The 22,308-nt window shown below is 55.5% G+C and overlaps 8 protein-coding genes across 8 annotated transcripts in view; 3 read left to right on the forward strand and 5 right to left on the reverse strand.

Moving 5' to 3' along the window:
* Window positions 1–872, forward strand: part of PTSG_04440 (cell differentiation protein rcd1) — a gene marked incomplete at both ends in the record, with an annotated part of 2,568 nt that extends 1,696 nt beyond the window's left edge. The window contains 3 exons of the mRNA XM_004994477.1: window positions 104–195; window positions 494–563; window positions 759–872. Coding sequence (XP_004994534.1) covers window positions 104–195; window positions 494–563; window positions 759–872 — 276 coding nt within the window. The remainder of the gene's footprint in view (window positions 1–103; window positions 196–493; window positions 564–758) is intronic.
* A 150-nt stretch (window positions 873–1,022) lies between these two features.
* PTSG_12176 (uncharacterized protein) lies at window positions 1,023–1,766 on the forward strand (the record flags this gene model as incomplete). Its single annotated transcript, XM_004994478.1, has 1 exon — window positions 1,023–1,766. The coding sequence occupies one exon, from the start codon at window positions 1,023–1,025 to the stop codon at window positions 1,764–1,766; it is 744 nt and encodes a 247-aa protein (XP_004994535.1).
* Window positions 1,736–4,178, reverse strand: PTSG_04441 (MEMO1 protein). The gene is made up of 7 exons (XM_004994479.1): window positions 4,024–4,178; window positions 3,667–3,803; window positions 3,213–3,380; window positions 3,005–3,067; window positions 2,611–2,835; window positions 2,310–2,414; window positions 1,736–2,107 (listed from the first exon to the last, which is right to left on the reverse strand). The coding sequence occupies exons 1-7, from the start codon at window positions 4,073–4,075 to the stop codon at window positions 1,982–1,984; spliced, it is 876 nt and encodes a 291-aa protein (XP_004994536.1). The 5' UTR covers window positions 4,076–4,178; the 3' UTR covers window positions 1,736–1,981.
* Window positions 4,176–12,198, forward strand: PTSG_04442 (P-glycoprotein). Its single transcript, XM_004994480.1, has 20 exons — window positions 4,176–4,511; window positions 4,677–4,798; window positions 4,935–5,018; window positions 5,173–5,497; window positions 5,781–5,858; window positions 6,052–6,261; window positions 6,456–7,077; window positions 7,378–7,468; window positions 7,621–7,691; window positions 7,908–8,818; window positions 9,077–9,163; window positions 9,257–9,367; window positions 9,498–9,609; window positions 9,887–9,978; window positions 10,094–10,158; window positions 10,405–10,764; window positions 10,967–11,034; window positions 11,194–11,305; window positions 11,455–11,579; window positions 11,801–12,198. Exons 1-20 carry the CDS (start codon window positions 4,499–4,501, stop codon window positions 11,814–11,816), a joined length of 3,675 nt encoding a protein of 1,224 aa, XP_004994537.1. The 5' UTR covers window positions 4,176–4,498; the 3' UTR covers window positions 11,817–12,198.
* Window positions 12,199–12,469: 271 nt separating this feature from the next.
* Window positions 12,470–13,516, reverse strand: PTSG_04443 (uncharacterized protein; the record flags this gene model as incomplete). Its single annotated transcript, XM_004994481.1, has 2 exons — window positions 12,470–12,873; window positions 13,057–13,516. The coding sequence occupies 2 exons, from the start codon at window positions 13,514–13,516 to the stop codon at window positions 12,470–12,472; spliced, it is 864 nt and encodes a 287-aa protein (XP_004994538.1).
* Window positions 13,517–14,164: 648 nt separating this feature from the next.
* Window positions 14,165–17,633, reverse strand: PTSG_04444 (serine/threonine protein kinase; the record flags this gene model as incomplete). Its single annotated transcript, XM_004994482.1, has 6 exons — window positions 14,165–15,232; window positions 15,409–16,553; window positions 16,847–16,915; window positions 17,039–17,101; window positions 17,250–17,312; window positions 17,447–17,633. 6 exons carry the CDS (start codon window positions 17,631–17,633, stop codon window positions 14,333–14,335), a joined length of 2,427 nt encoding a protein of 808 aa, XP_004994539.1. The 3' UTR covers window positions 14,165–14,332.
* Window positions 17,634–17,642: 9 nt separating this feature from the next.
* On the reverse strand, window positions 17,643–19,637 carry PTSG_04445 (uncharacterized protein; the record flags this gene model as incomplete). The annotated part of the gene is made up of 6 exons (XM_004994483.1): window positions 19,369–19,637; window positions 19,057–19,140; window positions 18,658–18,741; window positions 18,372–18,455; window positions 17,992–18,078; window positions 17,643–17,736 (listed from the first exon to the last, which is right to left on the reverse strand). Exons 1-6 carry the CDS (start codon window positions 19,611–19,613, stop codon window positions 17,643–17,645), a joined length of 678 nt encoding a protein of 225 aa, XP_004994540.1. The 5' UTR covers window positions 19,614–19,637.
* A 9-nt stretch (window positions 19,638–19,646) lies between these two features.
* PTSG_04446 (uncharacterized protein) lies at window positions 19,647–22,121 on the reverse strand. The gene is made up of 9 exons (XM_004994484.1): window positions 21,904–22,121; window positions 21,688–21,725; window positions 21,324–21,475; window positions 20,949–21,045; window positions 20,780–20,841; window positions 20,563–20,642; window positions 20,214–20,296; window positions 19,946–20,077; window positions 19,647–19,786 (listed from the first exon to the last, which is right to left on the reverse strand). The coding sequence occupies exons 1-9, from the start codon at window positions 22,073–22,075 to the stop codon at window positions 19,709–19,711; spliced, it is 894 nt and encodes a 297-aa protein (XP_004994541.1). The 5' UTR covers window positions 22,076–22,121; the 3' UTR covers window positions 19,647–19,708.
* Window positions 22,122–22,308: the final 187 nt, after the last annotated feature.

Raw genomic sequence — 22,308 nt, forward strand, 5'->3', positions numbered from 1 at the left:
CTCACGCGTGGACAACGAACCGTCCTCGCGCTTACCATGATTAATACCACACAACAACACACCACCACCACACCACCTTCTTCATCACGATTGCGCCATGCAGAGCCCGATGGTGCACGCGTTGGCACAGAGCCCCTCTGGTCGCCTCCTCAAGCACGTTGTCCGCTGCTACCACCGCCTCTCAGACAACCCAAGGTGTGACAAATGGATTTTTTTTTCGCGCACGTGTGTGTGTGTGTGTGTATATATGTGTGCTTATATGTGTGACACAGCCTGTGTGTGTGTGTGTGTGTGTGTGTGTGTGTGTGTGTGTGTGGGTGTGTGTGTGTGTGTGTGTGTGGGTGTGTGTGTGGGTGTGTGTGGGTGTGGGTTTGTGTGCGATTAGTGATATGCTCTACACAGGCACAGCCAAAATCAGACACCAACACCGCCTGCGAAGTACATCTCTCCTCACCCATACTTCAACATCCACCGCCGCCACCGTCAACCACAGGGCGCGGGATGCGCTGCGCTCGTGTCTGCCCGACAAGCTCAGGGACGGGACCATCGAGAACACACTCAGGGTGAGCTCCCCTGCGTGACGTGTGCGTGTATGTCTGCGGGTGACTGTTCTGTGTCACTTCTTTGCTCGTGTGCGCGCGTACACTGCACAATAGCCAGCCAAGTACGAACGCCCTCTTCTTCCCCAAGGCGCCCTCACCCACCCCCACCCCCACTTTGATGTTTTCCAAATGCCGTTGCTTGTCCCTCGCGATCAGTCCCAGAAGGATGAGCAGACGCTGGCTTTTCTGCAGAAGTTGCTTGTGAACCTTGGGCTTGCCAGCCCCTCAACGGTGCCCGCCCTCCCAACGCAGCAGCAACAGGCCCAGTAGAGTCGGGCATGAGTATGATCGAAGACAGTGAACTCGGTACACCTAGCAGCCCGTCAGCAGCATCCCTTCTTCCCCTTCCCTGTTCCTTCCTCCCCCCCTTCCCCTCTCTCTTCCTTCCTTCCTCCCTTCCTTGTTTCAACCACTTGTACTATGGGTTTGAGGCTTCCTTCTCCACCAGTAGTGCCTCTTCCACCCCTTGCACAACCAAACACACCCAATCCAGCGCCATTGACAGGAATAATGATCTCTCTCTTTTTGCTATGGTTTGAACGCAGCTTGTATGAAAAACGGTCTCTCTTCTCTTCCGTGTTTCCTGTCGTTGCTGATGCAACTTGTGTGTGTGTTTCATCTCTGTCCGTGTCCTTCTATCGGACTGCAGCTGCCACGTACACTTCTTCACCACTCTTTTCCTTCTCTTCCCCTCTCGGTTTTGCCTCCCCCCCTCTCTCTTTCCTCTTTCCCTCTTCGTCTATTGTTGCTTCGCTTTGTAATGGGATTACACTAATTTGTCGCAGCGGTATGCTGCATCCATGCCGGTGCCCGCGCTGCTTGCATGCAACCCTGCTGCCTCCAGGCAGCGCTGTTACCACCACATTGCCCGCTCGCTTGCATGGGCGTGTGTGTGTGTCTGCTGCGTATTTGTGCCTGTGTATGTATGTGTCTACAAATGTCTGCACCTGTTTCTGTGTGTATGTCTTGTTCTCTTTGCCCTGTTGTTGTCCCCTTTGCTGTGGCCCTGGCTCGTTCCCCGCCACAAGGGCCACCTCCCTCCCGCTGCCTTCCAGCGTGCTAACGATGGCTGCATGCACTCACACGCCGTGCGCGCGCGTGTGTGTGCGTGTGTGTGTGCCTTCGTGGTTTGAGGGGGACTTTGTTATTGGTCGTTGCCAATAAAGCAAACATAACGTCGTGTGATGGGACACACGTCGCGGTTGCGTCGGGCACATCCGTGCTTATGTGTGTGTGTGTGTGTGTGTGTGTGGGGGTGTGTGTGTGTGTGTGTGTGTGTGTCAAGTAGGGGGGGGGGAGGCATGGATAACGTGCGACGTACGCAATGCTTGTTAAGTGGGTGAGTGTGAGTGAGTGTGAGTGAGTGAGTGTGTCCGCATTCAGGAGATGAGGACGGCAGCAGAGGCATAACTGACGCTGCTGTCACGGGTGGACTTGCACGGGTTGGACTGGGCATAGTGCAGGAACTTGACCTCCTTCTGGCGATCCTTGAGCACTTGCAGCGCCTGACGAAGAAGATCAGGCAAGGTGGCAGCGACGTGGTGTGAGCTGCACTCACACACACACACACACGCATCGATGCAAAGCAACAGGATCAAGCAACAGGCAAAGATGCACCGGGAGGACACAAGAGGGGCGGGGTGGGCAACAGAGCAGTCGTGCTTTGTCATACGCACATCACACCGCACGCAGCACAGCACAACATACGTTGAGGAGGATGGAGATTGGGTTACGGCCACAAATGGTGTTCTCGCACTCCTGGAGGTATGCGCGGAACCCCTTGGCGTCCTGCTTCTCGATAATGTCCATCCCCTGAGCATGGGCAGTGGCGACGTGGAAAAGGACCAGCAACAGTGCGCATGAGACTCATCGCACATGCTTTGCACGCATGTGCGCATACTTTGACACACACACACACTCTCTCTCTCTCTCATTGGTACGCACAGACACACAGACACACACAGACACACACAGACACACACAGACACACACGCACGCACAAACTCGCCTGCTTGTCGAGGTGCTCGATGCCCTTGTAAATGGCGTCGTGCCCCGGCGGTACATATGTGTAGCCGAAGCGGCGGCCCCAGTGACAAAAGTCGGAGCTGATGACAAAGAGGTTGCTTGGATCCTCCAGATACGGTGCAAAGATCTTGCCGTACTCTTGCTCGAGCTTGCTGTCCAGGGCGCCAACAAGCACGGGCACAACCGTAAAGTCCTTGCCCTCCATCACCTGCGCATGAGAGAGAGAGAGAGTGTGTGTGTGTGTGTGTGCATACGTGTGTGTGTGTTCGGTTGCACTGTGTTGCGAGATGGTGTGTCACGCAGCTTTGAGGCACTCATGTGCACGCACACAGAAACACACGCATCCATGCCCTCATGCACGACCACAACCACAGCACCTTGGCAACGTATGGCAGGTGCATCTCAATGCTGTGCTCATCCTCATCAGTTTGAATGTCCATCTGCAAGGGGACAAGACAAGGAAGGAGCATCAGCAACTGCAAGCACACTGGAAGAGAGCACACGCACCATCAAGAACACACACGCACACGCGCAAACACCCACACCTACACATGGCGATACAGCCTGCAGCAGCTACACGCGTACGTGTTCAAACTGGCCGGTTGCCTCGAGGTCTTTGTTTGTGTCCCTGTCAATCTTGAGGTTGCCGATGGGCGTGTCGTATGTTGTGGTCGACGTCAGTGCACAGCCTTGGATGTACACATGATGCGACGGCCCGAGCACGAACACCCGGCGCACATTGTCTGGGACAATCTGCGTGCATGTCATGTGTGCATGCATCAGTGAGCGCACGTGATTGGTTCAGCGCGCAAGTGAGCGTCAGAAGAGGAGGCGGGATTATCCGCGAATGTGTCACAACGAGAACAGGGACAAAACTCGACTGTTTCCAAACCCTTGAGGTACGCGCCATGAACACTGCAGACAAGCAAAGCCGCTTTCAGGCACAAAGTGACTTATTCACCCAAGCACACACACACACACACTCTCTCTCTCACCCATGCACTCACGCAAGCCCAAGCACACACACACACACACACACCTGTTTGTAGGCGTAGGCTGCTGTTGGGCCGGAATAGGAGTAGCCGGCGTGAGGGGCGATGATGGCACGAGCGCCAGGCATGATGGCTTCTCCAACTTTTCCAAGCCAAGCGTCCAGTTGTCCAGACAGCTCTTTGCCTATCCTCCACCAACCGATCACCACATGAGTACAAGCGCAGCAATCACCCCCGTGAACGCACGGCTCATGTCCCAAATACAAACAAACGCAACAGTCGCAACAAACGAAGTGGCCACCAAACACAAACACAGCAATTGCCAACAAACCTCCACACAACGACACCGTGCCACACATGCATTCAAAGGTACCACAGGTGAGAGGCCATGCATGTGCACATACCATCGTCTGTGTACCAGCTCCCAGCGTGCGTGGCACGGCGGTGCGCGCTCATCTTCGTGTGGTTGATGGTCTGGATTGGTCGGTTGGTTGGTGCGATTGCTTCTGGCGGCTGCTGCTGGTGATTGTTGGGTGTGTCAGCAAGTTCTTGATGTAGATAATTGAACAAAGACTTCATTGGAAATTCAAGCCAAACAAGAGGAAGGAGGACACCCGAATCGTCATCATGCCATGCAAGAGTGACGCCACAGCGTGTGTAACAGAACCACGAACCACAACAACCATCTCAAGAACGCCCGTTCACTCCACTGGCCACTGGTGGCTGTGAGCTTCCACAACACGTAACCTATGCACACACACACACACACACCCGCCCCCGAAAACGTGTGCCACGCATGAAGGTGTACATTCATTTTCCCCACGTGCTGATGTGATACGGCCTTTCAAAGGAAGAAGGGAGCAACCCTTGCCAGCCAGCATGAGTGACAAAGGTGAGTCAGGCAGTGCCACTGGCCTCAAGGTCGTGTTTTCGTGCATGTGCGTGCGTTTTGGTGCGTCTGTCTGAGCGGTGGAAATGCGATCGAGTTAAGTAAGAGAGGAGAGGCGGTGGGTTCGACTGCTTTTCATGATGCCCAAACCACTGTGCGTCTGCGCAGACGCACGTGACGCTGAAGTCTCGCAGGTCCACGAGGACGACAGCAACAACGATGACTCCCAACAAGCACCGACTATGAAGCCCGTGGGCTACTTTGAGCTGTACCGTTTCGCTGACGCACTCGTGAGTCCACAACCCAAACCCTGTATGTGTGTATGTGTGTGTGTGTGTGTGGTTGGTGGAAGGCCCGTGACGTGATGCTCAATCAACTGGCTCGCTGGCTCACTTCCACTGGCATTGCTCGCTTACCACTCGTTAGGACTGGGTTTTCATCGTCGTTGGATCCATTTGCGCACTCGTCCATGGCAGCCTCACCCCAGCATTTGTCGTGTTTTTTGGAGACGTACGTGCAGGGGTCGTGAGAGAGGACCAGTGCAAGCCCAGTTTCCTGAAACCACACACACGCACAAGGTTGTGCGCAAAACGCGCATGATCGAAACGCGCACTAACAAAGCATCACACACGGTCATCAAAACAAACATACTGCACATGCGCAGGTCATTGACAGCTTCAGCGCCACCGCAGACCAGAGTAAGCTACTGGACAGCGTGGCAGACGCCAGTGTGATCATCATGTACTTGTCCTGCGGAGCTGCTGTGACCTCGTACGTGCAAGTGGCGGCGTTCACGCTGGCCGCTGAGCGCCAGAGCCTGCGCATCCGCAAGCTGTACTTCAAGGCCCTCGTGCGCCAGGAGATGGCCTGGTACGACCAGCAGAAGACCGGCGCCCTCTCCTCCCGCATCTCCAGCGACGTTCCCCAGATCCAAGAGGCGCTCGGCGACAAGGTCGCCAGCTTCCTCCAGTTCCTCGGCATGTTCCTCGGTAAGCAACGCGCTGTGCTTGCGTGCTTGCGGTGTGTGTGTGTGTGTGTCTGCGTGTGTGTGTGTGTGTGTGTGTGTGTGTGTGTGTGTGTGTGTGTGTGTGTGTGTGTGTGTGTGCGTGCGTGTGTGTGTGTGTGTGCTTGCGGTGTGTCTGCGTGTTTGTACGTGTGTGTGTCTCGCGCTTGATCGTGCATTCAGCTCACCTCACCTTATGACACCTCCCCCCTCTCCTCCCTCTCCTCCCTCTCCTTCCTCTCCTCCCCCTCCCTCTCTTTCGTCTGCAGCTGGATACGTTGTAGGCTTTGTGTATGGCTGGAAACTGACGCTGGTCACCACGGGCATGGTCCCTCTCATCGCCATTGGTGCGTGCGTGTGTATGTGCGTATGTATCTGCTGTTGTATGTACATGTGTGTGTGTGTGTGTGCGTGATCCCTTCATCACAGCATTCCATCGCATCGCCATTGCATTGCTCTGTTCTGTTTTCGTCTCCTCCGCGCTATTCATGCCACTCACGCTGCCACCACCACCATCACCACCACCATCACAACCCACAGGCTCGGCAATCATGGGCAAGTACATTGCACAGGCGTCCTCGGGCGGGCAGGGCTTCTACGCAGCGGCGGGCAGCGTTGCAGACGAAGTGATTCGCATGATCCGCACCGTCATTGCCTTTGACACGCAGGACCGCGAGGTGGAGCGCTACCACAAGGAGCTCGAGGGCGCATGCAAGGCCGGCGAGCGCGGTGGTCTCATCCAGGGCTGTGGTGCGTTGCCTGAGATTGGGGGGGGGGGTTTGTGGGAGTGCATGAGAGAAAGAGAGTGTGTGTGTGCGTGTGTGTGTGTGCCATGCAGTGAGCATCTGTATCGTTTCTTCCTCTCCTGTCCTCACACGACCACCATCACAATCACCACTCACTCCCGACAACATCCTTCCTCGTCATCAACAAAACCACGGCAGGGGTGGGCTTCACGCTGATGCTCACCTTCCTCACCTACGCGGTGGCGTTCTGGTTTGGGTCCTACCTTGTTGGGGAGGAGGAGCTGACAACTGGGCAGGTGTTGACGGTGTTCTTCTCAGTCATCATCGCAGCCACATCGATTGGCCAGGCAACGCCCAACATCAAGGTGATGGCTGCTGGCCGCGGTGCTGCGCGCGCCATCTTCGACATCATTGACCGCCCGTCCGAGATTGACTCGCTGTCCGAGGAAGGCACTGTGCCCTCCAAACTCACGGGCCACATCCGCTTCAAGGACGTCGACTTCACCTACCCGACCCGCCCTGACGAGCAGATCCTGCACAAGCTCAACATCGAGGTGAAGCCGCAGGAGACGGTGGCGCTGGTCGGCGCGTCCGGCTGCGGAAAGTCCACGACCGTCGCCATGCTGGAGCGCTTCTACGACCCGACGGCAGGCAGCATTGAGCTCGACGGAACAGACATCCGCAAGCTCAACATCCAGTGGCTGCGGTCACAGATTGGCCTGGTGAGCCAGACCCCGGTGCTGTTCCCCACCACCATCGCAGACAACATTGCGCTTGGCAAGGACGATGCAACAGAGCACGAGGTCCACAGCGCCGCAAGGTGAGGTGGGCAGGGCAGGGCGGGTGTGTTTGTTTTGTTGCTTGTGTTGGGGAGGGGGAGGGAGGGAGGACGCGCGAGTGGATGTGTGACGGTTTGTGTGTGTGTGTGTGTGCGTGTGTGTGTGTGTGTGTGCGTGTGCGTGTGTGTGTGTGTGTGTTTGTGTGTGTGTGTGTGTGTGTTGAAGGTGGTGTATCACTGTTTGTGATGCATGCGTACGGTATGCTCCCATTGAGCCCCCTCCTCCAATCTTGTCACTGCCGCCCTCACATCATGCCATGTCGCGCGGCGTCGTGTCTCCAGGATGGCGAATGCGCACGACTTCATCATGGCGCTGCCAGACGGATACAACACCATGGTCGGCGACTCCGGCACACAGCTCTCCGGCGGACAGGTCAGGACCCATCATCGTGGTAGCGGCAGTGGTGGTGGTGGGTCCGGACATTGTGGTGGGTACGCGCCGTTTGTTTCCTTCTCCGCCTCCCCTCACGCTGCTGTACACACGCACACACGCGTGCATTATTGATTTGCTGGTGCGCCTGATAGCGGCAACGCATTGCCATTGCTCGCGCTCTCATCAAAGCCCCAAACATCCTCCTCCTCGACGAAGCAACCAGGTGTGTGTGTGTGTGCGTGTGTGTGTGCGTGTGTGTGGTGTGTGTGGCGTGCGCGCGTGTGTGTGTTTATGAGTGTGTGTGTTGCTGTTGCTGTTGTTGTTGTTGTACGGGTATTTATTGGGCCCACACGCGCTTGTGCTTTCCCCTTCCACAACCACTCACCTTGTTCATTCGCGCCCGCACCCTCTCTTTCCTCTCCCACCTCCCCCACTCCAGCGCGCTGGACAACGAGAGCGAGGCGATTGTGAAGGAGGCGCTTGACCGGGCATCGACCGGCCGCACCACCATCATGATTGCGCACCGCCTGTCCACGGTGTTCTCTGCAGACAAGATTGTAGTGATTGACCACGGGCGTGTGGTGGAGGCTGGCTCGCCGCAGGAGCTGCTTGACCAGCAGGGCGCCTTCTACCGCATGGTGCAGGCACAGCACGGCCACAGCGGCGACGACAACGGCAGCAGCGCCAACAAGAACGCAAACCTGCGTGGTCGCATGTCCCTCGACGCGGGCAAGGCGGCCAGCAAGCTGCTGACAGAAGAGCTCGACATGAGCGACAGCAGCAAACCAGCGGCGCTGGCAAATGCGTCATCGTCGCTCTCCTCAGCACAGAACACCAAGGCGGTGGAGGTGAAGCTGACGGCGGACATGGACGAGTCCGGTGACAACGACAGCGAGGAGGCGCCAAAGGTTGACCGCAGCATGGTGGGCTGGGCCTTTGAGCTGAACCGGAAGGAGCTGCCACAACTGCTGTCCGGGAGCACGTGCGCAGCGCTGGAGGGCCTGTTGTCCGCAGCCAACGCCGTGCTGCTGGCAGAGCTGGTTGGCGTGCTCAACGACGACAACAGTCAGAAGCGCGTGAATGCGTTTGCGGGCGCCTTTGTTGGCATGGCTGTGCTGATGTTCTTCGTGCAAGTGGGCAAGTTCCACTTTCTGGCGATTGCCGGTGAGCGGCTGACGATGCGGTTGCGCGACATGGTGTTCCGAGTGATGGTGAGCAAGTCTGCCGGGTGGTACGATGACCCGCGCCACTCCCGCGGCATTCTCACCACGCGCCTGTCGTCCGACGCCTCTGCTGTTCGCGGCGCTCTCGGCGACCAGCTCGGCGTTGCCGTCCGCATTGCATTCACAGGTGCGCACTCGCGTGTGTTTGCGTGTGTCTGTATGTGTGTTTTTGTGCGCGCATTGTGTGTGCGCGCGCGTGTTTGTATGTGTGTGTGTGTGTGTCTGTGTGTGTTGAATGTGTGTGTGTGTGTGTGTTTGCGTGTGTTTGCGTGTGTTTGCGTGTGTCTCTGTGTGTCTGTGTGTGTGTGTCTGTGTGTGCATGTTTGTGCGCGTGCTCCCCATTGCCGACTCATCATGTTTTATCACTCCTTCGTCTCTTCACCAGTGATTGGGTGCATGACGGCTGCCTGTATCTACTGCTGGCGCGTCGCACTCGTCGTCCTTGCCACATTTCCCATCATCATTCTCAGCGGTTGGTACATATGCTTGCTGTACGGTGCTGTGGCAGCACATGACACACTTAGCGACAACCACTCACGTGTTCAAACATGCACGACAATGACAGCATCCATTGAATATAAGTTGATCAGCGGCTTCTCAACGGGCAAGGCCTTTGAGCGCTCTGGGAAGTTTGCCAGTCTCGCTGTCGAGGAAGTTCGCACCGTCGCCTCCCTTGGTGGGTAGATGTCACAAAGATCGCGCTGGTGTGTCTTGCTGTCTGTTTTTGCGCAGTGCGTGCATTCTCCAAACATACCGGTTCACTGGTTGCGCGCTTCTCACCCATGTTTCACCCAACTGCCATCCAGGTCGACTGGACACATTTGTTCAAGACTATGCTCACACGCTTGAGGCTCCTGCCGCCATCATGCGAAGGAAGGCACACATTCAGGGCCTTGTTTTTGGCTTCTTTGAATTTAGGTATGCCGCAGCGGTGCTTGCATGTGTGTCTGTGTGCGTGTGCGCGCGCTTGTGAGTGTGTTTGTCTACATGTGTGGATTTGTGTGTGTGTGTGTGTGTGCGTGCGTGCGTGAATGCATGGTTTTGTGTTTGTGCGTGTGTATGGGTGTGTATGAATGTGTGCATGCGCGTGCGCGTGTCCACTTGCTGGTGCTTGTTTGCTATTTCCCTTTGAATAGTCTACCACTAGCCATTGCATCCAGCTTATCGGTCATTGCAATGTGCTTGCCTTGTTCAGTGTATTTTCCGTGTGGGCGCTCGGCTTCTGGTACGGTAGTCGGATTGTTGACAATGGCCACTGCACCTTCAATCACATGTTTGCAGCACAAGGTACAGCCAACATGAGACTGGAGGTGTCCCTGCTTTCTTTTCGCCACATGCTTCTTTTCAGCTTCATGAGACGTTGCACGCTGACCGGGCTCTTGTCACGCCACTCGAATCCCAGTGTCCATTATCTTCATGGGAGTATTGACCGGACAAGCAAGCGCTCTCGCACCGAGTGCTGCCAAGGTGCACAACACATGTTCGCGTGTTTGCTCACATCAGCCTCGCATTGCCATCGTGCGCAGTCGTGTTTTCGACGTTCCAGCAATCATGCATCCACACTTTGTGCACTATCATCCACGCACTCACGCAGACACACGCACACGAACACGTTCACATGCTCTTCCCACTGTCGGGCGCTTGCTCACGTGGGCACGTGTCTGTGACATCGCTTCCCTCCCAATATCCTTGCGAACACACGCACGCACTCAGGCAAAGCAAGCGGCTGGTCGCCTGTACACGATGATCGAGACACACAAGGAGGAACAAGAGGCCGAGGCGGAGAAGAAGTACGTGCGGCCCGAGATTACGGGTCGCGTTGAGTTCAAGGACGTCGACTTTGTGTACCCGACGCGCCCCGATGCGCAGGTGCTGTCCAAGCTGAACCTGTCGGTGGAGGCCGGCAAGACGATTGCCCTGGTCGGCCAGAGCGGGTGTGGCAAGAGTACGATGATTTCGCTGATTGAGCGGTTCTACTCGCCCGTTGGCGGCAAGATCCTTGTGGACGGCGTGGACGCGGAGAAGATTGACCCGGGCCACCTCAGGAAACACATTGCCCTCGTCACCCAGCAGGTATTGTGTGACTGTGCGGTGGTGTGTGTGTGTGTGTGTGTGTGTGTGTGTGTGTGTGTGTGTGTGTGTGTGTGTGTGCGTGTGTGTGTGTGTGCGTGTGTGTGTGTATCTATTTGCGTTGTGCGGGGACAGGTCGTGTCAGAAATTGAACTGCAGCAACCTGACAAGACACATTGACTCGTTGTGTTGTGACGTCTTGCAGCCTGAGCTGTTTGCGTCTTCCATCAAGGAGAACATTGCATACGGCATCCCCGAAGACGTGCCCATGGAGTGAGTCGCTGCAACTGCTGATGGTGAAGACGAATGTACATGCATGATGAGAGAAGAAGCACAACACTGGGTGGGGAGCGGCTGCTTGCATGACACGTTTTATTTGGGCGCAGAAACTGATGTGCGTGTGTTGCACGGCCTTCCTGTGTCATTCGTCAGGCGCATTGAGGATGCGGCGCGAAAGGCCAATGCCTATGATTTCATCCAGGAGTTTCAGGACAAGTTTGACACGCTCGTTGGCGAGAAGGGCGCGCAGCTCTCCGGTGGACAGGTTGGTTCTGTGGACTGTAGGGGCATTGCAGCAGTGTGCGATGCTCGGCCTTGGTCCTGCTTGTGGGCGGTGTTGGCTTGCATGTGATCACCAGATCCCAACCACCCCCCCCCCCACCTCATCTCACGCCACTGCCAACAACAACACAGCGCCAGCGCATTGCTGTTGCGCGTGCACTGGTGAGGGCAGACGACATCAAGATTTTGCTGCTGGACGAAGCTTCCGCTGCCCTGGACACCAAGAGCGAAATGCTCGTGCACGAGGCCTTGGACAGGTGTGTTTTGTTTAGTGTTTGTTGGGTGTGTGTTGAGGGTGTGTGTGTGTGTGTGTGTGTGTTTGGAGAAGTGGCAATCACGATGTACCACGCATCGTACGTGCATGAAGGGACCCCATTGATATGTGGCTCATAATGTGATGATGCTTGAATCTCCCCCCGCCCGCCACCACACACACACACACACACACACACATACACACACACACACACATGTGCAGGACGATTGTGATATGAGCAGGCAGAATGTGAAAGGCTTGGTTGCTTCTGTTGTGTTGTGTACGTGTACTTGGTGGTGTGTTTGTGTGTGCACTTGTAAGGAACGATGGGTGCGTTGAGGGCGCAGCTGTCAATGCTGTAACTGTGGTCGCACTTGAATTGAAGGACTTGGCGTTGATCTAGGCGCATTCGCATGCAACTCGTGCTGATTGGGTTTGCGTTGGCCACTTTGTGAAACTTGCAAGCAACAAAGGTGTGCTGTTCGTTTTGAGGCTGATGTTCGCTTCTGCTTCGTAAATTTGCTTGCTGATATGCAACAGAACACTCTGCTGGTACTTGGGGACTTGTCGAACGGAAACACATTGTAATGTGGTGGCCAGTAACGGAAAATCAGAGAAAGGGTGTGCGCCTCAGCGGGTGACGCGACGATGGTGGTGTGATTGGTGTGATGGTTGTGTTGTTCGCAACAAATCAGCAGCGTTAGGCAGAAGAAGAACATCGGGACATGCAGAAGTCAAAGAGTGAGCGAACAGAACAAACAGAGGACGGTTGACATGCGTCACAAGTGGAGAAACAGAAACATCATGGACTGATGTGAAGAAGAAGAAGAAGGCGGGCGGAGAGGAACCAATCTTTCATGAGACTTGGCTGGAAGGGAAGCTGGCAACCCTTTAGCACGTCACGTCAATGTCGTGAACGACCGACGCTGCACCGGAGCACGCGATAAACTGGTAGGAGCCATCATGCCCTGGAGAACCGTTTTGTCCATCTGCACCAGACAGCCCAGTGGCCCCTTGAGAGCCAGGTTTGCCATCTCCACAACTGTGATCTTGGTTGCAGTGGCAGTGACAGCCGAGAAGGTCCAAGCAGCATGTGTGGATGAAGGCCAAGCCTCCTTTGCCTCCTTGTCCTCCAGCTCCGCCTGGGCCGCCTTTTCCGCCTTGTCCGCCATGACCACCAGAGACGCTGACAACGGTGCTGTTGGCGCTGATTGCCGTGATGCGAACTTGGCCTCCGTTGCCGCCTGCTCCGCCATTCGTTCCAGGTGTACCAGTACCGCCCTGCTTTCCGTCCTCTCCAGGAAAGCCGGGGTGGCAAGTATGATCACAGCCGTATCCTCGACCAGCATCAGCAGGATTGACTGGGGGCATTGCGCACGCGCCTTGCTTCCCGTTTGCGCCAGGAGCCCCAGGCTTCCCTTGATGTCCTGGCGTGCCACTGCCACCTGGTCCGCCCTGAGCGCTGATGGAGAGCGTACCTGACGTTTTCCGGGCGGAGATGACGATGTTGCCGGCATTGCCCCCTGGCTTATTGGTGCTACCGGCCTCTCCATTCACGTTGAACTGCACTGCGCCTTGCACCTGGAGCACGTCATTGCACAGCAAAACAATGTTGCGGCCAGGTGATGTGTAGTTGCCACTGTTGATGATGCAGGTGTCAGCAACCACGATGAGGTCCTTGCCTGCTACGAGAGCTCCGGTCGTGACGGCCACCCTGGTTCCGTTGTAGATGACTGCGGTAGCGTTGGAGGACACCGTGGTAATGTTGGCGACGGGAAAGTGCCCGCAAGAGTCGTGCACTCGACGAGAAGTAACGACCGCACCGGTGGAGCGCCCGTGCTGCGCCACTGCCAGTGCTGCAAGCAGAAGCAGCCCCAGGTGAGCCTGCTGAAGAAGCCGAGAGAGTCCCAGGAGCATCTTGGGAGGCATCTTGAACATCGTCGCACTTTCTTGGAAAGGGAGGAAGGTGCAAGTCGGTGAGTGCAAAGAAGAAGACCAGGTCTGTAGGCGAAGCTTGTACTTGTAATGCGCTGGCGTTGCTGATAGCGTGGAAAATGAGGCAGCTCGTTGACTTGAGCCACCCGCCAATCTGGATCTGCTCATCAATGAGAGTCAAGCAAGAGAGTCAAGCAAGAGAGTCGATTTGTCACGGGTATCACCAAGTCTGTCCTTGCTTCCTTGTGCAACGGAAAGAACATCTGCGTTGCATGGTGCACACGCGTGTTCATGCGCATGTTTCTTCATGCCATCCTGCTCGGGAGAGGGTCGCCCAAAAGAGGTGAGGGGCACGTGACAAATGAACCACGGAGCTACGGAGGAATGACACCGCAGAAACAACAGTAAAGCAGTGGGCGCGCTAAATTGCTAGCTTGCTTGTCAACGATTGTAGTGATGTGACATGACATGATCAACTAGATCAATCATGCTAGCACAACCAATATTGGAGCTGCTGCCACGACCAATCTTCAAATTATATCTTTGGTGCGAGCTAGGGCGGGGAGGAAAGGGAAGAACAGAAGAATGGAGGTCGAGTGACTGTGATACACTGTGCGAAGAGCATGCGGTGTTCAACCCGACTTTTGGTGAGTCACGAATTGGGCAAGGGAGGCTCAAGCCCAAAATCCATCGCTGGACTATGGACAGAAGCAAGAGGAAGCGCAACAAAGCACGACATCAGCATTTTTCTCTGCGCGATATTGCTCATGCTTTTTTTTTTTTTTTTTGTTTTTGACAGGGACACGGAAAGGCGTGTTGCTATTGATCCGACTTGGCACTCGTGGATGATGCTGAGCCAGGCCCGTCACCATGATGGGGCGTGCGTGGTGTTGTTTCGGCATCAAACACGAGAATGGCGCGCACCAGAACGCACGCGGGGTCGTCAATTGCAATCTCAGCCACGGGAATGTGGCCGGGCTCATCCCACTGCTTGAAGGTGCCAAACGGCTTGCCATCGTCGATGTCGCCTGAGGTGAAGTCGACGACCGCGACGTGGGCGTCATGACCAGCGCGCAGCGGAAGCCCAGAGAGGTTGACGCCCAACACGGGGTAGGGGTTGGCGTACTGGATGTCGCAAACCAGCACGACACGGTACTCCTTTCCTGAGCGGAGGTTCATGCACTTGAGGTCGTGGTGCTTGCTACTGCTGTATGTGCAAGGTCTTGTGTATGCAAGCGCGTAGTCAAGGTCTGGCGTGAAGTAGAAACCGGCGCCGTACCAGTCTGCAGGCACAAACCGTTGCTTGGTAATGAATGTGGCCAGAGCGGTGTCTGTGAGGCGGGCGAAATCGCCACCCAGAATATCAATCGCAGCTCCAAAGTTCTTGACGCCGTGAAACACGCGCTGCAGACGAATTTGAGGGTCTCTTGTCATCAACGACGTGTCAAGCAGGTCATAGTGGGATTGTCGAGTGACACGGGCGACCACATAGTCCTCTTCTCTGGTGAATTCTGGCCCGTGCCTGCCGTATTTGGGTGAAAACGTATGGGTGATATCTGCCAGGTGGTTGCGGTAGCGGGCTTTACTGCCATCAATGGCGCCGTTGAAAGCGGCCAACTTCTGATCGCACCACGTGATGGCAGCAGCATGGACGTTATACCCAAACGGGATGAGGGGATCTGTCTCTGCAGCAGTGCGTCCGCCAGCCTGGCACAAGAGCTGTGTTGGTGTGTGTGTGTGTGTGTTAGAGGGGTGTGTTGCAGTAAATTATGTTTCAGGTAGGCATGGCTCTATAAACGACAGAAGTGCAAGTGGAGAACGTGTGTCATGCACACAAGGGAAGCAAGGCACAGTGACGCAACTCGATGCATACGCACACTCGCTTGGGCGCTCACCGTTTTGATGAGTTTGGTGTGGCTCGCTAGGTTGAGCGGAGCGATTTGCACAGATGCACGCAAGGATAAGGTGGTTGCCACACGCTCCAAGGCATTCCGCAACTCTGGCTTGAACTTCCAGGCAGCGTCTGGTGGGCCTTGCAGCATCAGTTGCTGTTCTCGAAGCAACTGGTGCTGCCTCCGTTCCAATTCCAATCGTTGCTGTCGCTTCTTCTTGACCGCAGCATGTTGTTGCTTTGCATCCTCGTGCTGAACCCTCAAGGTCGCGTGAAGCTGCGCAAAGTTAATCCGGCTACCGCTGACAGCAAAGCAGAGACCGACCAGGGCCTCAAGAAGCTCTGGCATCGCCTGCCCGGTGACCGTGTGGTCCAGCGGCAAGTGGCGACCAGCGCGATAGCTGTCGGTCACATTGATGAAGGAAGCACCACCGTTCGCTGCGTATTCTCCGTGGTGCCAAGGGATGACGCCAAACCACACCTCCCACATCACACAGCCAAACGAGAAGACGTCCGTGTCAGCGCGCACCTTCGTTTCGAGAAGCTGCTCCGGGGATGCCCAATAAAGTGTTCCCCGAACAACAGAAACAGATGAACGATCGGCAGGCCTGATCGTGCTCAACCCAAAGTCTGTGACCTTGACCGTGCACGCTGCATCCAGCAATATGTTGGCCGACTTGAGGTCTCTGTGTACGATCTTGTGCGCGTGCAAAAACTCCATCGCGCCCGCTGTCTCGGTCAAGATGCGCATTTTGTCCACTTCCTGCAGTTGCTTCTTGTCGATGTGCAAGAAGTCGTACAAGGAGCCGTTGTCTGCCCAGCTCAGGACGACCGACATTGTCCTGCTCTTGTCATCGTAACACAGGCCGAGAAACGTCACGATGTTCGGGTGCCGCATGGAAGCGAAGATAAGCAGCTCTCGTCGCACCCACTTCTCTTTGTCTTCGGCGGCACCAAGATCGTCATCCAGCAATTCCTTGAGCCTCGGCTTGCGCGATAGATCCACCTCCTTCAGCGCCACTTTGTGCCCGGCGAGTCGAGCCTCAAAGAGCCGTCCGTAACCCCCAGAAACGGGCCTGTCTGCATTGTTTGTCGCCCGCTTCTTGTCCACAAAAAGGGAGGCGTCCATGTCCAAATTCAGCATAGTCTCTGAACACATTGTTGTTGTTGCGACCCAAAAACATCCGTGAGACACGAATAAAGGCAAGCTGTGAGTAAATTGCGTTGGGAGGGGGGAACGCGTGTCTGCATGAGTGTGCATATGTGCATGTGTGCGTGTGCGTGTGCGTGTGCGTGTGCGTGTGCATGAATGCGCATGAATGTGCATGTGCGCACGTGCGTGTGCATGTGTGCACGTGCGTGTGTGTGTACGTGGTGTCGTCGGGCGTTACCCCTCGTTGTTGGCGAACCAACTGAAAGACTGAGCATCGTGCAGCACTTACCGATGCGTTGTTCAAGCGCACGCTGGGCGTCTGAGACATGCCTGTCGGGGTCAGATTCCGATTGCTGTCCTGATGCGGCAAATGGCAAGCAACCGCGTGATCGATGTGCACATTCACGTGAATGGACGCATCGTGGACTCTGCTGCCTCCCAGAACCAGCAGCAGCGAGCATGACACCGCCATGGGAAATACCTCTGAGCGCCTCTTCATCAGACCGGTCCCCGGCAACTGTTGCAGCTGGACACACGCCCTGGTCTGATGAAAGCAAAGGCACGGTGTGCAGTGTGGTTGATCCATGCAAGGATGAGTACTACGAGGAGAACTGTGATGTAAAATTTGTTTTCACACTTAACGGTGGTTGCGGGCGCAAAACCGTGCAGCAGAGAGAGCCCTCGTGTCGTACTCAGGGCTTTGATGGCTTCTTGCAAGTCCTGCTTGTCTTTCTGTAACCTCTGAATCATCGCCTCTGACGTCGTCGACATGATGGACGAATTAAGCAAAATCAAGTGGTGAGAAACAGGGCCGAGGAGGGCTGCTCATAGGCACCAACACAATGCCTCAAACAGCGCAAGTGCACGGCGAGCAGGCAAGCACGCTTACCCTGTTTCTTGTTGATATCCTCCAGCTCTTGCTTGTCTTGCATCAGATTGTCCGTCGATACGCCTGAGTCACGAGCAATTCCATCACGCAGGCAAGTTACAAGATAGATAAAATAAGCTGGCGTCACCACCGTCACCCTGACATATCCACAAAAGCTGCGTGGGCGCCCACAACTGGTGCAGCACATGTTCAAGTATTAATCGACCATCTTGCGCCTGCTGGGGCTCGGAGTTGGGTTTGGGCAAGGAAGCGGCGAGGTGCGGCGAAGGAGTGTCAGGTGCCAGCCTCGGCTGAGCCACCAAATCAATCGTGGCGCCCTTGCTGACTTGGTCCCTAAAAGCAGCAACCAAACACGCAGTGTCAGTGGGAAGGGGAAGAGAGGGAGGTGGGAGAAGAGGGAGGTGGGAGAAGTAGCAAGGTTGTAGCTGTGTGTTTCTAGTGGAAGGCAAAGACATGCGCGAGTGCACTGTTGTGAGCCGGTAAATGAGAGCGCACGTCACCAACGATCTTTGTTCGCGCTTTCAGCTTGCATGCAGGCAACGTACATGTCGAGGCTGACTTCCGAGCCGGAAGCCTCCACTTGACGCAACGCTTCGCGTCCACGGTGGGTGATCTTTCGGTTGTGGTGCAGCCTGTGGTGGGCACGAAGAACACAGACGTTAGGATCGCATTTGCGTATGGGATGGGAGGTGCTGCGAGCATATATGCGCGTGTTTGTGTGTTTGACTCTGTTTGTATCCATTTCACACGCAGAGAGAGAGAGAGAGAGACAGTGAGAGAGACAGTGAGAGAGAGTGAGAGAGACAGTGAGAGAGAGACAGTGAGAAAGAGAGAGAGACAGTGAGAGAGAGAGAGAGATTTACACACACACACACACACAGATACAAGCATGCACACGCAAGAATACACACAGTGCCAGACGCACGAGATTATGGAGAGGCGAGGATTCTTCCGCAGTACATCTGCCAGGCAGAGAGCGCCGTCATCGTCGACATCATTGCTGGCCAGTCTGGAACAGAATGAAAGCGCAAGCAAGCGCGTCGGCAGGCACACGGGCAGCATGGTGAGCTTGCGGTACCCAGCACATGAAACAGAACGCACCACCACCACCACCACCACAAGAGTACGAGCAGTGTTGACTCAACAAGAAGATACCCCCTGAACGCCTGCTTGCTTGAGCTGTACAACGTGCACTGCCGCACACCACTCACGAGAGGGTGGTGAGGCGGGGGTGGATTAACAGCACTCGTGCAAGGGCCTTGACGCCGGCTGTCGTGATGTTGTTGTTGGCCAAGCTGAGGGAGGTTACAGGGTTGTGCGTGCAGCAATAACAGAAGCAAACATATAGAGAGCCAGGATGAGTTGGTGAGTTGGCGAAGGATGGCGCGTGTTCGGAAAGTGGGAAGAGGCACAGGGAAGGCGCATAAGGCACGACAGCAGCGAAATGCCCGCAAAATGACGTTGGGACGCTGAGACGTTGAGACATCGAGACCTTGCATCGGCAAGCGGCACACACACACACACACACACGCACGCACGCACGCACACACACACACACGCACACGCACACACACACACACACACAACACGCACACACGAATAAAACGCACTCCAGCCAAGTGATGCGATCGTTGTGTCGGAGGGCTTCTGCGATGACGTTGACACCTGCGTCATCAATGTTCATTCCACTCAGGCTGCAAACCATGTCACGGTGGGGAGAGCATACCAAAAACCAATCGGCAAGGTGCAAGGACGAGGTGAGGAGGTCACCGGAGCACCGGGTGGCTGTGACGTACTGCAGAAGCAAAACAACGACACAAACAGAACAAAGGCGCAGACGGCTTGCTTGCCGGCTTGCCCCTACAAACCAGACCCAGCACTCCCTGTTTCCTTCCTTCCTTTGCTTCCCAACACGCACGCACATCACGTGGGTGTTGCTGCCGTTCGTGGCCATGTCTCGAACGGTCTTCTTTGCAGCATCCTTGAGGTTGCTGGCCTCCAGCTGCTTCGCCAGCGTCTGATCCATAGTGAGCTGGTGAGATGGTGGCGTGTCGATGCCTTTGTCTGTGTTGAGGTTGCTCGTTTGTCTTTGTGTGGGTTGTGTGCTTGTTGTGTGCTTCTTGGCCAAGTGCGCTTGTCGCCCCATCTCTCCCATCGCTGGACACATCGAAAACCAATCAGTTGCCTTGCTGGCTGGGAAGTGAGCCAAAGGTTCCTCTTCTTCGAGACCTCGAATGCATGGCGACAGCACGACAGACAGAGTCACACAAGCAGCGCATCGCCTTCATTCGCCTTGAGCTCTCGCAGCCCTGCACACAACCGCGCACTCGCCTCCTTGCACTGTGTGTGTGTGTGTGTGTGTGTGTGTGTGTGAGTGTGAGGTACACTTTTACCTTGGCCATACAAGTTGCACACAAGCACATACGCGCACACGCACGCACACACATGCATACACACACGCACACGCACACACGCGCGCGCGCACACACACACACACACCTTTGCTGGGGAGAGGTTGGCGAAAGCCACACGCACAAAGCCAGGCAGACCACAGGATGACCCGGGAATGACGGCGACATGGTGCTGGTGCGCAAGCCACTCGGCCACACGCTCATCCTCCTCGTGCGGCACCTGCATATGAAGGTAATAGAAGGGCACACGCATGTTTGTGAGCTCAGCGCTTACAGCAAAGCAAAAAGGCAACCTCAATCCACACACTTGCCAATACGCAACATACGTGCACACACGCACACACACACGCGCACACCTTGACCATGGCGTAGATGGCGCCGTCGTGGCGTCCAACGAGTGCGTTGGGATCATACGAGCGAATCGCGTCAAACAAAATCTCTGCGTGCATGCACGGGACGACAACACGACATGAGTGACATCAGGTCACGCCCTGCGAGCAGACGCAGGAAACACAAGGAGCGCACTCCCACCAACTCACACACACACACACACACCCACTCACACACACACACCCACTCACACATCCACTCACACTCACACACACCCACTCTCACACACACCCACTCACACACTCACTCACACACAAACAAACAAACAAACAAACACACACACACACACACAAACAAACACACACACACTCTGACCTCGGTTTGTGTCGAGTTTGCGGATGCGCTCAGCACACCACTCGTGCCCTGCAGCCACAGCACCCAACGCGACAACTTGGCTGACGCAATGGTGGTGCACACACAAAAGCAAGCAACAGGCACACGAGCACATCAAATGCTGGGTGACCATGCGTACGATTGCATGTGCTGCGAGTCTTGCCACCCCTCGAGCGCACTTGAGGTGCAGGCCACCCACCTCAATCGAGCCGGGCAGATGACAACTGTGTCCTGTACTTTCATCAACTGTGGCGTCAGGGCCTGCAGAATCGCACACACACACACGCGCGCGCGCATATTCACAAGGCATGAGTGGACATCCTGAGCACGCATGTCTTCAAGCACACGTTTCCTGGCACTGTACACACATCATTCTGCCATGCAATGTAGCCCACGCGCCAGCCCATGAGCCCATATGCTTTGGAGAAGGAGTACACGTTCAGCACGTGGTCGCCACCAATGGATCTGCATGGGATGCGGCAACAATGGTGAGGGGCCAGACGATGAAAGGAATGGTCACACACACACACACACACACACACACACACACACACACACACACACACACACACACACACACACACACACACACAGGGGCACCTGCGTGGATGGAAGGACAGCAAGAGGAAAGTACACTCACACACGCACACACACACGTAAACATGTGCATATTCACACAGGCACACACACGTAACCATGTGCATATTCACACACGCACAACCCCCCTTCTCACACTGACTCACTCATGGTGTGCGCCGTCAAACACAAAGTATTCGTATGTGTTGTCGACAATGAACCAGACACCATGCTGTGTGCAGAGCTTGCTCATTGCTTTCAGTTCCTCCTTGCTGGCCACCGTTCCCGTCGGGTTGCATGGGTTCACAAGCACCAGCATCTGCGCATGCAGACGAGTGTGCGTGTGTGCGCGCGTGCGTGTGTGTTTCAACACGTTGGCACGGGGGTGGGGCAATGCGACCACACAAACGAAACACTCAGGCTATCGAAGAACGACAGCACGCACACACACACACACACACACACACACACACACACACACACACACACACACACACACACACACACACACGCATGCATGCAGGACTGCACCTTCTTTCCTGCAAGGTTGGCCTCGAGCCAGTCAAGATCTGAACCATGCATGCAGATGCATTGAGCATGCGTTGTTGCATCCGAACACGCACACACACGATGAACACGACCAAGAGCATAACCGAACACACACACACACGCACACACAAGCACACACACACACACACACGCACACACAAGCACACACACACACACACACACACGAGCACTTTGGACCTGGCGCAAAGGTTGTGTGGTCGCGTGGGCAGTACGAAATGTTGCAGCCTGTCATCTGCAGTGCCATGTGATGATTGAAATAGTATGGGCGGAAGAGAACGACTTCGTCGCCAGCGTCGCAGAGTGCAAGCACAATGTTGGCAAAGGCCTGGTTTGCGCCCGCAGTCACCATCACCTCGCACCCATCCAAGCCGTTCTCCTTCACGAGCTTGCTGTGTGGGAGAATATGTGTGTGTGTGTGCGTGCGTGTGTGTGTGTGTGTAAAGTGAACACGGATGCATGGGGACGCCTTGCGGATATGCATAATGCACATGAAACCATACACACACACACACACACACACAACAACACACACACACACACACACACACGACACACACGACACACACACACACACACACACGA

This window comes from Salpingoeca rosetta (assembly GCF_000188695.1).
Source record: "Salpingoeca rosetta unplaced genomic scaffold supercont1.10, whole genome shotgun sequence".
Lineage (NCBI taxonomy): Eukaryota > Choanoflagellata > Craspedida > Salpingoecidae > Salpingoeca > Salpingoeca rosetta.

Bases quoted from the DNA above. Each gene is read 5' to 3' on its own strand.
- PTSG_04441 (XM_004994479.1), bottom strand. From the start codon at position 4,075: ATGAGCGCGCACCGCCGTGCCACGCACGCTGGGAGCTGGTACACAGAC. The intron at 3,381-3,666 runs GTGTGTGTGTGT...ACATGCACGCAG, and splicing joins CAGCCTACGCCTACAAACAG to ATTGTCCCAGACAATGTGCG. The intron at 2,836-3,004 runs GTGCTGTGGTTG...TCTCATGCGCAG, and splicing joins ACCTGCCATACGTTGCCAAG to GTGATGGAGGGCAAGGACTT.
- PTSG_04442 (XM_004994480.1), top strand. The intron at 9,368-9,497 runs GTGGGTAGATGT...ACTGCCATCCAG, and splicing joins TCGCACCGTCGCCTCCCTTG to GTCGACTGGACACATTTGTT. The intron at 10,765-10,966 runs GTATTGTGTGAC...GACGTCTTGCAG, and splicing joins TTGCCCTCGTCACCCAGCAG to CCTGAGCTGTTTGCGTCTTC.
- PTSG_04446 (XM_004994484.1), bottom strand. From the start codon at position 22,075: ATGGTGACTGCGGGCGCAAACCAGGCCTTTGCCAACATTGTGCTTGCA. The intron at 21,476-21,687 runs GTGCAGTCCTGC...CTGCATGCGCAG, and splicing joins CCAACCTTGCAGGAAAGAAG to ATGCTGGTGCTTGTGAACCC. The intron at 20,078-20,213 runs GTGTGCGCGTGT...CTTCATATGCAG, and splicing joins CCATCTACGCCATGGTCAAG to GTGCCGCACGAGGAGGATGA.